Source organism: Ranitomeya variabilis, chromosome 6, assembly GCF_051348905.1.
Source record: "Ranitomeya variabilis isolate aRanVar5 chromosome 6, aRanVar5.hap1, whole genome shotgun sequence".
Classification (NCBI taxonomy): Eukaryota; Metazoa; Chordata; class Amphibia; order Anura; family Dendrobatidae; genus Ranitomeya; species Ranitomeya variabilis.
Genome location: NC_135237.1, coordinates 140,793,789 through 140,806,652, shown reverse-complemented (window position 1 = coordinate 140,806,652; position 12,864 = coordinate 140,793,789). Strand labels below are relative to the sequence as shown.

General features: G+C 38.6%; 1 protein-coding gene across 7 annotated transcripts in view; it reads right to left on the bottom strand.

Moving 5' to 3' along the window:
- Nucleotides 1-12,864, bottom strand: part of MYRIP (myosin VIIA and Rab interacting protein) — a 1,107,682-nt gene that overhangs the window by 335,082 nt on the left and 759,736 nt on the right. For all 7 annotated transcript variants that reach the window (XM_077269059.1, XM_077269058.1, XM_077269060.1 and 4 more), the window contains one exon: nucleotides 4,020-4,156. In XM_077269059.1, coding sequence (XP_077125174.1) covers nucleotides 4,020-4,156 — 137 coding nt within the window. The remainder of the gene's footprint in view (nucleotides 1-4,019; nucleotides 4,157-12,864) is intronic.

Below are 12,864 nucleotides of genomic sequence, written 5' to 3'. Positions count from 1 at the left end.
TTTGTGTTGAGGTAGATTTTAGAACACAAATCAAGGAAAAAAAAAAATGCTTTCTATGGCCCACTGAATGAGAGAGGTGGCACACCCAGGAGTCAAGACTGGCACACAAGCTGAAAGGGCAATATTACTCTCCCACTGTTTTTTTATGTATTTTTTGTTTTTTAAGGGAGACTTTAGAAACCCAATAATATTTAAAAAAATAAATAAATAGGCTTTCTATGGCCCACTGAATGAGAGAGGTGGCACACCCAGGAGTCAAGACTGGCACACAAGCTGAAAGGGCAATATTACTCTCCCACTGTTTTTTTATGTTTTTTTTTTTTTTTTCAGGGAGACTTTAGAAACCAAATAATAAGAAAAAAAAAAAAAAAATAAATAGGCTTTCTATAGCCCACTGAATGAGAGGGAGAGAGGTGGCACACCCAGGAGTCAAGACTGGCACACAAGCTGAAAGGGCAATATTACTCTCCCACTGTTTTTTTATGTATTTTTTGTTTTTTAAGGGAGACTTTAGAAACCCAATAATATTTTTTAAAAAAAATAAATAGGCTTTCTATGGCCCACTGAATGAGAGGGAGAGAGGTGGCACACCCAGGAGTCAAGACTGGCACACAAGCTGAAAGGGCAATATTACTCTCCCACTGTTTTTTTATGTATTTTTTGTTTTTTAAGGGAGACTTTAGAAACCCAATAATATTTAAAAAAAAAAATAAATAGGCTTTCTATGGCCCACTGAATGAGAGGGAGAGAGGTGGCACACCCAGGAGTCAAGACTGGCACACAAGCTGAAAGGGCAATATTACTCTCCCACTGTTTTTTTATGTATTTTTTGTTTTTTTAAGGGAGACTTTAGAAACCCAATAATATTTTTTTAAAAAAATAAATAGGCTTTCTATGGCCCACTGAATGAGAGGGAGAGAGGTGGCACACCCAGGAGTCAAGACTGGCACACAAGCTGAAAGGGCAATATTACTCTCCCACTGTTTTTTTATGTTTTTTTTTTTTTCAGGGAGACTTTAGAAACCAAATAATATTAAAAAAAAAAAAAAAAAAAATAGCCTTTCTATGGCCCACTGAATGAGAGAGGTGGCACACCCAGGAGTCAAGACTGGCACACAAGCTGAAAGGGCAATATTACTCACCCACTGTTTTTTTATGTATTTTTTGTTTTTTAAGGGAGACTTTAGAAACCCAATAATATTTTTAAAAAAAAATAAATAGGCTTTCTATGGCCCACTGAATGAGAGGGAGAGAGGTGGCACACCCAGGAGTCAAGACTGGCACACAAGCTGAAAGGGCAATATTACTCTCCCACTGTTTTTTTATGTTTTTTTTTTTTTTTCAGGGAGACTTTAGAAACCAAATAATAAGAAAAAAAATAAATAAATAAATAGGCTTTCTATAGCCCACTGAATGAGAGATAGCACACACAGCAGTGGCACACAAGCCCTGACTGAGGCCAATATTTTTCTCCCACTGATTGATGTAGTGTTTTTGTGTTGAGGTAGATTTTAGAACACAAATCAAGGAAAAAAAAAAATGCTTTCTATGGCCCACTGAATGAGAGAGAGGTGGCACACCTAGGAGTCAAGACTGGCACACAAGCTGAAAGGGCAATATTACTCTCCCACTGTTTTTTTATGTTTTTTTTTTTTTTAAGGGAGACTTTAGAAACCCAATAATATTTAAAAAAAAAAATAAATAGGCTTTCTATGGCCCACTGAATGAGAGGGAGAGAGGTGGCACACCCAGGAGTCAAGACTGGCACACAAGCTGAAAGGGCAATATTACTCTCCCACTGTTTTTTTATGTATTTTTTGTTTTTTAAGGGAGACTTTAGAAACCCAATAATATTTAAAAAAATAAATAAATAGGCTTTCTATGGCCCACTGAATGAGAGGGAGAGAGGTGGCACACCCAGGAGTCAAGACTGGCACACAAGCTGAAAGGGCAATATTACTCTCCCACTGTTTTTTTATGTATTTTTTGTTTTTTAAGGGAGACTTTAGAAACCCAATAATATTTTAAAAAAAAAATAAATAGGCTTTCTATGGCCCACTGAATGAGAGGGAGAGAGGTGGCACACCCAGGAGTCAAGACTGGCACACAAGCTGAAAGGGCAATATTACTCTCCCACTGTTTTTTTAGGTTTTTTTTTTTTTTCAGGGAGACTTTAGAAACCAAATAATATTAAAAAAAAAAAAAATAAAAAAAAATAGCCTTTCTATGGCCCACTGAATGAGAGATAGCACACACAGCAGTGGCACACAAGCCCTGACTGAGGCCAATATTTTTCTCCCACTGATTGATGTAGTGTTTTTGTGTTGAGGTAGAATTTAGAACACAAATCACGGAAAAAATAAATAGGCTTTCTATGGCCCACTCAGTGAGAGATGGCACACACAGGGATGGCACTGTAGCAGAAATGCCAATCTTAATCTCCCACAAAAAAAACAAAAAAAAAACAGGGACTGTCCTACAATTACTATCTCCCTGCAGTAATCTAAGCCAGGTATGGCAGGCAGCAATAGGAGTGGACTGATGCACAAATTAAATAAAAAGTGTGGACAAACAAAAAAGATAGCTGTGCAGAAAGGAAGGAACAAGAGGATATGTGCTTTGAAAAAAGCAGTTGGTTTCCACAGTGGCGTACACACAGCAATACAGCTATCACGGAGCCTTCTAGGGCAGCCCAATGAGCTACAGCGCTGAGGGAAAAAAAAATAAAAAATAGCTTCCACAGTCCCTGCACACCGAAGGTGGTGTTGGACAGTGGAAATCGCTGCAGCACAATCGGTTTGGTGGTTAGTGGACCCTGCCTAACGCTCTCCCTGCTTCTGACGAAGCGGCAGCAACCTGTCCCTAAGCTCAGATCAGCAGCAGTAAGATGGCGGTCAGCGGGAACGCCCCTTTATAGCCCCTGTGACGCCGCAGACAGCAAGCCAATCACTGCAATGCCCTTCTCTAAGATGGTGGGGACCAGGATCTATGTCATCACGCTGCCCACACTCTGCGTTCACCTTCATTGGCTGAGAAATGGCGCTTTTCGCGTCATTGAAACGCGACTTTGGCGCGAAAGTCGCGTACCGCATGGCCGACAAGCACAGGGGTCGGATCGGGTTTCATGAGACGCCGACTTAGCCAAAAGTCGGCGACTTTTGAAAATGATCGACCCGTTTCGCTCAACCCTAATGACCGCACATATCAATGCCAGGTAAGGGAAGGGATTCAATATGGATATTCAAAAACACTTAACCTACTGATGTCTCAATTAATTTTACTTTTATTGGTATCTATTTTTATTTTTCACACTTACCGGTAGCTGCTGCATTTTCCACCCTAGGCTTATACTCGAGTCAATAAGTTTTCCCATTTTTTTTGTTGCTAAATTAGGGGGGTCGGCTTATACTCGGGTCGGCTTATACTCGAGTATATACGGTATGTGTAATAATGAGAAATCACACAGGGAAAAAATTTCTAACACATTTACTGAAATGTATTTACTACTTCATAAAAAAGCCTTTATTGGTAATGACAGCTTCAAAATGCCTCCTGTATGGATAATGTGAAGAATATTGGAGACATAATTTCATGCCAATCATGTGTATCCAATTTGAACAGAGATTATACAACCACCTTTCCTTTGTCCAGCAGGTGTCTATATATGTCCTCCACCCTGGTATATATCCCTCATCCTGGCCCCATCCTGGTATACATCCTCCATTTTGGTATATACTGTATATATATATATCCCCCACCCTGGTATACTGTATATCTCTCTTGTCCTGGGCCCCATCCTGGTATATACAGTATATCCGCCATCCTGGTATATACAGTAGGTCTCTTATCCTGTGCCCCACACCGGTATATATATCCCAAATCTTGGGCCCCAGCAGCGGCGCCAGCATGGGAAGTGAGTATAGGCTTTTTTTATCTGGGCCAAACAATTAGTTCAAGAAAGGGTTGTCCGAGTAGTGGACAACCCCTTTAACTCTCTGCAAATAATAAAAAAGATTTACCTGTAATATCTGCGCAGGCTCCTGTCTCCAACCTGTGCTTTCTGTATAGATTCTTCAACACTTTGGCACTGCCAAAACGCTTAAAGCGGCTTTTCACATTGTTGTAGTACCACTCCAATGATTGGGTCCTCAAAAGCCTGTAACAACATGATCATGAGGATATTTCAGATGTATTTACATCATAACCTTAAAATATTAAGCATTATACATTATCATAAATCATAATTACCATAATTTTTGTTATCATCCTGATGAGTTAAATATTTACTTTGCAAAGTAGCTGCACATAGAAACTTTATTGCTGCTTTAACATTGGTTGTCGGAGGCGCAGGCAATTTCAGGAAAATCAAGCTGGTCAAATGTAAATGTATTTAATGAGATGATGAACACAGAGAGGTATGTGTCTCACTGACATGTGTGTGTGTATATATATATATATATATATATATATATATATATATATATATATATATATATATATATATATATATATATATACACACAGTGCCTTGTGAAAGTATTCGGCTCCCTGGAACTTTTCAACCTTTTCCCACCTATCATACTTCAAACATAAAGATACCAAATGTAAATTTTTGGTGAAGAATCAACAGGTGGAATGAAATTTATTGGTTATTTAAAATTTTTGTGGAAAATCAAAAACTGAAAAGTGGGGCGTGCAATATTATTCGGCCCCTTTAACTTAATACTTTGTTTCACCACTTTTTGCTGCGATTACAGATGCAAGTCGCTTGGGGTATGTCTCTATCAGTTTTGTACATCAAGAGACTGAAATTCTTGCCCATTCTTCCTTGGCAAACAGCTAGAGCTCAGTGAAGTTTGATGGAGATCGTTTGTGAACAGCAGTTTTCAGTTCTTTCCACAGATTCTTGATTGGATTGAGGTCTGGACTTTGACTTGGCCATTCTAATACCTGGATACGTTTATTTGTGAACCATACCATTGTAGATTTTGCTTTATATTTGGGATCATTGTCTTGTTGGAAGACAAATCTCCATCCCAGTCTTAGGTCTTTTGCAGACTCCAACAGGTTTTCTTCAAGAATGGTCCTGTATTTGGCTCCATCCATCTCCCCATCAATTTTAACCACCTTTCCTGTCCCTGCTGAAGAAAAACAGGCCCAAATCATGATGCTGCCGCCACCATGTTTGACAGTGGGGATGGTGTGTTCAGGGTGATGAGCTGTGTTGCCTTTACGCAAAACATATCGTTTGGCTTGGTTGCCAAAAAGTTCTATTTTGGTTTCATCTGACCAGAGCAGTTTCTTCCACATGTTTGGTGTGTCTCCAAGGTGGCTTGTTGCAAACTTTAAACAACACTTTTTATGGATATCTTTGAGAAATGGCTTTCTTCTTGCCACTCAGTAATATCTGCAGATTATTTTACCCTTTTTTTCCCTACGGTTGGATTTTTTTTTTCAATTTTTGCAAGGTTGTTCCTCCAATCTCACCCATCTGGAAACAACATACAGTCTGAGATATGTCAAAGCTGCAGTTTTTTACTTGGAACCATAGATGACTCCAGGTCACCAATAAGCAGCAACCTTAGAAAGAAGATAGATTTTTCAATCACTGTTCAATAATACGGAAAATCTGATGGTTCAGAACCTGTCCGGTCCCTTTTAGGTGGCATTGATTTATATCTTCAGTTTTAAAGCTGAAGTCTTAAACAGGTAAAGTTTTACTTTTATTACTTTTATTCTACTTCCACATATGTAGCAAATATTTTATATGTACCTGCCTGAAATTGGCTGGGCAAGGAGTTCGGCAAGATGGAAAGCCCCCAAGGCAAATGTTAGGATTTGTTTCAGCTTTGTATTAGTATGCTTTGGGGTAGTGTGGTGCCACCTGCAGGTCATTTTTCCTTACTGCAGTTTTATGAAAATTAATGTTTAAAATGTATTTTATGATAACATCGTGGATGTGTGGTTTGTTTGGCTATTTTCTTGCTGAAGGGGGCAAGTTTACCTTTCAAAAGGTGTATAATTTGTGTGTGTAGGCACAGTATGAACGGAGATACGAAGGAATCACCGAAAAAGTGTGTTTTGAAATAATGTACAAGGATTGTGTATGCTACTGCTTGCTGAATCCTACCGTGGCAATCCCAGAGCAAGCATTACTGCAGACCACACTTACATTTCTGCTGCCCTTAGGAGATCAATAAAAAAGAAAGTCAAAACTATAACGTATATTAGGTAATGTCATTACTTGCAGTAAGTTACATTTTGATTTTTTAAAATTCAAATAACCCTTGACATTATGTTTTAGAAAAAGTTTGTTGATGTAAGTGCATGAAAGCATCAGACTAAAATCTCATTTAATGATGTAAATATGCTGATTAATGCTAAAACAAAACCCTTTGCAGATGTATCAGGAAAGTAGTGATCTGGCTCCGGAAGGCTGGGGCCATTTACTTCACATAATTGCTCCATTTGGTCATGTTATCAATGTGCTGTACTGATGAATTCTCTCTCACTGAAGAACATTGTTATTTTTCCATAATCAGGCAATGCATAGTGAGAATCATTATTGAATTCAAGTGTATAATAGATGCAGGAAGTTAAAGGCCATTCGGGTCATCGGTCACAGTGAAAATTGTCATGTTTTGTCTCAAATTTAACTCATCCAATTAGGCAGAACATTTTGGCTGGAATGAAATTGCAATTAAATCTCTGCTTTAGAATTTGTCAGCACAGTTTACATGCAATAATAACAGTTTTGACCCAAAGGCCAAGTAGACTGATTGTCTACAAACTACCGCTTATCAATCACACAATATTTGTGTGTTTCATTTGTGACCATCAGGGTAAATGTTCATAAGACACTGAAACAAACATACCAAAGCCATTAACTTTGGTCCTTCAAATGGACCCTATGTCATTGCAGACAGTTTTATTTTAACCTTTTAGCTACCAAGAGCTATTTTTTATTAGATGTTCATTTTTTGCTGTTTAGATTTTTTCATGTGATTATTGGGGAAAAAAGGAGTATAATTTAAATTTTTACCCTTTCCTCTTATTTTTTTCCTCATTTCTCTTTTTTTATTACTATATTATTTTATACCTCTTTATATCTTTCTTAGTGTTATATCTTAATATCTTTTTCTTATTTCTTGAGTAGCACAACAGGCATGATCAGCTTCATTCTGCACTGGCAGAAAATTCGCTTTTGATTGTAAGACACCTTGGGACACTAATCATGGCTAATCATGAATATACAAACTAGGCCGTGAATGTTAGTTGCTTTACTAAAAGAATCGATTTCACAACACGACTTGATAGGAAATTATGTTTTCAATGTACAGGATATCACTATGGTAGAGTGAGACTGCAGTAAAAAATGTTATTAAATGTATCTCACCTGTTAGTTAACATTCAATATGAAGATTGCTTGAAGTAACTTCATGTTTTTGAGTTGGACTTTGTGCATTAAGTAAAATTAATCTCTCTTCTTCTGGGTAGTATAGCTAGTAATAAGTTTCTGGAAGTATGCTAATAAACATCTTTATTTTGCAAAGTCTATGCTTCCTACATCTTGTGTGGGAGGAATCCAGTATCAGTTTGTGTGTCAGAAAGCGGCAATGCATTTTCACAGCAGATAAAATTTCCAATTACCAATTCTGTATGTACTGAATTTTCACAAACTGCAGAAGGTGGAAATCAATTGAGAAAATGCTGCTGTCATTGATTTCCCTTTAAGGGTTACAGCATAATGAGAATTAAACATATAAGATTATATTATGTATTTTATATATATATATTTTTTGCAATTTTGCTTGTTTTTTTTCTTGTGTTTCTTCTGGGCTATAGGTATATTGGGATACAGTCCTTTATTGCTATAGGGATTTGTAGGGTTACTAGAGCAAGTCGCTGTTGAGTGGAAGCGCCTACCGCAGAAACTTAGGGTGCCAACCTCCACAGTCAGGTAGGGACCAGTATAGTGGACCCACAGGGCTCATTAGGGCACACTGAATTTCTTTTTTCCTCCTTATCGTAAGCCATGTGTTGTAGTGTTTTTCAAATTTGGAATAACTGTTTTTAACTTTACTGATTAAATGTTATATTTTAGGGATCCTTGTTTTTCTGGTTTTCTGATTGAGTCTAGGATCCCAACATATTTGTTTTAAGTATATATATATATATATTACGAATTTTATGACAATCTCTATTCTCTCCTGGCTTTTCTATATATTGGAAGCCACAGCACTGCCAAATATGTACCGTATATGAATGGCGCCTAATAGACCATTCTGGCTTGAGGTCTGTTTGGCTCCACCAAAGTGTTTAATGTTAGGATGGATGTATATAATATAGAATCAGAATAATGATAACGTATACATAAAATAATTATTGCATGTGCTGGCATGGCTTGCTAGTTTAGACCCACAATCATATAGTACCTGCATAATACAACTATACAGGTCCTTCTCAAAAAATTAGCATATAGTGTTAAATTTCATTATTTACCATAATGTAATGATTACAATTAAACTTTCATATATTATAGATTCATTATCCACCAACTGAAATTTGTCAGGTCTTTTATTGTTTTAATACTGATGATTTTGGCCTACAACTCCTGATAACCCAAAAAACCTGTCTCAATAAATTAGCATATCAAGAAAAGGTTCTCTAAACGACCTATTACCCTAATCTTCTGAATCAACTAATTAACTCTAAACACATGCAAAAGATACCTGAGGCTTTTAAAAACTCCCAGCCTGGTTCATTACTCAAAACCCCCATCATGGGTAAGACTAGCGACCTGACAGATGTCAAGAAGGCCATCATTGACACCCTCAAGCAAGAGGGTAAGACCCAGAAAGAAATTTCTCAACAAATAGGCTGTTCCCAGAGTGCTGTATCAAGGCACCTCAATGGTAAGTCTGTTGGAAGGAAACAATGTGGCAGAAAACGCTGTACAACGAGAAGAGGTGACCGGACCCTAAAGAAGATTGTGGAGAAGGACCGATTCCAGACCTTGGGGAACCTGAGGAAGCAGTGGACTGAGTCTGGTGTGGAAACATCCAGAGCCACCGTGCACAGGCGTGTGCAGGAAATGGGCTACAGGTGCCGCATTCCCCAGGTAAAGCCACTTTTGAACCATAAACAGCGGCAGAAGCGCCTGACCTGGTACTTTTTTCTGATGAAAGCAAATTTTGCATGTCATTCGGAAATCAAGGTGCCAGAGTCTGGAGGAAGACTGGGGAGAAGGAAATGCCAAAATGCCTGAAGTCCAGTGTCAAGTACCCACAGTCAGTGATGGTGTGGGGTGCCATGTCAGCTGCTGGTGTTGGTCCACTGTGTTTCATCAAGGGCAGGGTCAATGCAGCTAGCTATCAGGAGATTTTGGAGCACTTCATGCTTCCATCGGCTGAAATGCTTTATGGAGATGAAGATTTCATTTTTCAGCACGACCTGGCACCTGCTCACAGTGCCAAAACCACTGGTACATGGTTTACTGACCATGGTATTACTGTGCTCAATTGGCCTGCCAACTCTCCTGACCTGAACCCCATAGAGAATCTGTGGGATATTGTGAAGAGAAAGTTGAGAGACGCAAGACCCAACACTCTGGATGAGCTTAAGGCCGCTATTGAAGCATCCTGGGCCTCCATAACATCTCAGCAGTGTCACAGGCTGATTGCCTCCATGCCACGCCGCATTGAAGCAGTCATTTCTGCCAAAGGATTCCCGACCAAGTATTGAGTGCATAACTGAACATTATTATTTGATGTTTTTTTTGTTTGTTATTAAAAAACACTTTTATTTGATTGAACGGGTGAAATATGCTAATTTATTGAGACAGGTTTTTTGGGTTATCAGGAGTTGTAGGCCAAAATCATCAGTATTAAAACAATAAAAGACCTGACAAATTTCAGTTGGTGGATAATGAATCTATAATATATGAAAGTTTAATTGTAATCATTACATTATGGTAAATAATGAAATTTAACACTATATGCTAATTTTTTGAGAAGGACCTGTATATTGCCCAAATAATGTAAAAGCAGCAAAGTGATTCTGCATAACAGATCAGTGAATGCTCAGATAAAAATCATTACAGATACCAATATACCTTTCTACATGTAATGCCGAAACATTACCAAAATACATCACTGCACAATAATGTATGGGATCAGGGTGATTTTTCATATATGGTGATAAAAAAAGAGATTTGAAAACTTGACCGGTAAGGCCTTACTCCTATTTTATGTTGGACCATTGGCAGCTTTTTGTAAAAACATCTATTGGGTTGATAAAACTGTTTTTAGACTCTTTAATTGAATGTAGTGATTACTGAGGGTCCCACAAAAAGATATATAACTACCCATTTAGCATAGTATCTTTGTGAGAGCAATAACAAGTACATGAATATGTTCAGCTATACATGGACCCAAAAAACCTGAAGAAGCTTCTCTACTTGTGAGTATCCAGGATCCGGTAGGTTAAAAAACTCTAGAAAATAATTTGTAGCTATAGTGTTTAATGCACATAACGACTGTAATGTTATCTCCATTAAATTCTGGACTTTAATAACTCCCGTGGAGCTTGTCCTTGAGATATATCCATGACTTTGCATACTATGCAGAAATATGGTACCTTGCTTTGTGAGATATTCCAAGCCTATAAGTCTAGGAAGGTAGATAAAGGGAACCTGTCAGCTGAATCAGAGACAGGCTCCATCATCGAGACATGTACTGCAAGTTTGATCTGGAATGCTTCGATACTTCACGGAAGATATATGCTTAAATGCCACCAGAGGATGAGGTGACTGGCATGACTAGTCACAGAGTTATCCCCCCGAGGCTGACCTGTACCACTGCATGTGGCCTTACCCACAAATATAGTCTTTTTGGATGAAGATCCATGCTTCACCAATTTTGCCTGTTTCCTCTTATTTGAAACATTTTCAAAAATCCGGATGCTGAAAAATATCGATGTAATCCAAAACAATTCACACATGGCTTAGTCCGCAACACCCACTATACAAATTGCTTTAGGGAAAAATTGCTTTATTGATTGAGATGAACCGGGTGGAGGAATCTCTTCAAATGGACCTTAGAGTTCAAGATTTTTTGGACACTTGGGAGAGTTTTATAGAACTTTTACCTTAGTTTAAGTACACATTTGTGTTTGGCTTCGTACTTTTTCCCTTCATATCCGCACAGCTGCGCATGCGTCCTGCATGCCTATCTTTAATATTGGGTATGCAGGGCCATGCGGTTGTCTGCGAATGCGTCTGCGTGCGTCGTTTTAAAGTTCCGCCGACCGCACGGGAACACAGGGCTGCTGAACGCAAATGTGTACTTAGCATTACGACATTCGTAAATCCTTGCAAGATAGTGTGGGACGAGCCACATGGATTCAATAAAGGCTATTGACGGGACATCCTCCGATTATGTTACCTTAATTTTCCACTACAAGTTATGTCTGCACTATAGAGACACCAAGCCCCAAGGATGAGATCCTCTACTACTATTTCCTCTACAATCACTATCATTTTCCTTGATGAGTGAGAGAAGGCAGCACAGGCAATTGTTGCTATTGCTCATTTGATGCTACAGTTAAATTTTATTTTATTGTTCATCAACCTGTTGCACAGCAATTTTTATTGCTACATTGACTTATATAATTTATTACTAGTGATGAGTAGTGATGAGCAAATGTACTCGTTGCTCGAGTTTTCCCAAGCATGCTCGGGTGACCTCCGAGTATTTATGACTGCTCGGCGATTTAGTTTTCATTCCAGCAGCGGAATGATTTACAGCTACTAGCCAGGCTGAGTACATGTGGGGGTTGCTTGGTTGCTAGGGAATCCCCACATGTAATCAAGCAGGCTAGTAGCTGTAAATCATTCAGCTGCCACAATGAAAACTAAATCTCTGAGCAGTCATAAATACTCGCAGGTCACGCGAGCATGCTCGGGAGAACTCGAGCAACGAGTACACCTGCTCATCACTAGTGATGAGCGAATATACTCGTTGCTCGGGTTTTCCCGAGCACACTTGGGTGATCCCCGAGTATTTGTTAGTGTTCGGAGATTAAGTTTTCATTGCAGCAGCTGAATGATTTACAGCTACTAGCCAGCTTGATTACATGTGGGGATTCCCTAGCAACCAGGCAACCCCCACATGTACTCAGCCTGGCTAATAGCTGTAAATCATTCAGCTGCTGCAATGAAAACTTAATCTCCGAACACTAACAAATACTAGGAGATCACCCGGGCATGCTCGGGAAAACCCGAGCAACGAGTATATTCGCTCATCAGTCATCACTAGTTATTACTCTAGTTCTTTTGCTTATATATTTTACATATTTTTGTAATCCTAAGGATGTTAATAAGAACATGCTAAAAACAAAAATATGCTTTAATAGTAACTAAACATTTGCACTAACATTCTAAAAAAAATTCGGGTCTTTAACTGCATGCAGATAGATGGGGTCTTGGTCCCGAAACCCCAACGATTGATCAAAACACCCCTGTGAAGCGCTCAGTTCAAAAAATAGGAGCACACAGCTACTACCTGAGTGCAGAGATAGAGCAGATGCAATAGAAAGCTTATGCCTGTGATCTCCTCGGACAGGAGCAGAGAGCTGAAAACTTCACGGGGGTGTTCTAAGTGAACACTGGGGGTGTCAGGACAAGGCACAAACAAATGTAAAATGTAAAACTTTAGTGCAAACGTTTAGTTATTTTTCAAGTTTTTCTCACATAATCCTATAAAAACTTTAATATTTTGCTAAGATTTTGTTAATAATAGTTAAAGATTAACCTTATAATCTACTTTGCCATTATTTAGTGAGCTTTCATTATAGAAGTCCATA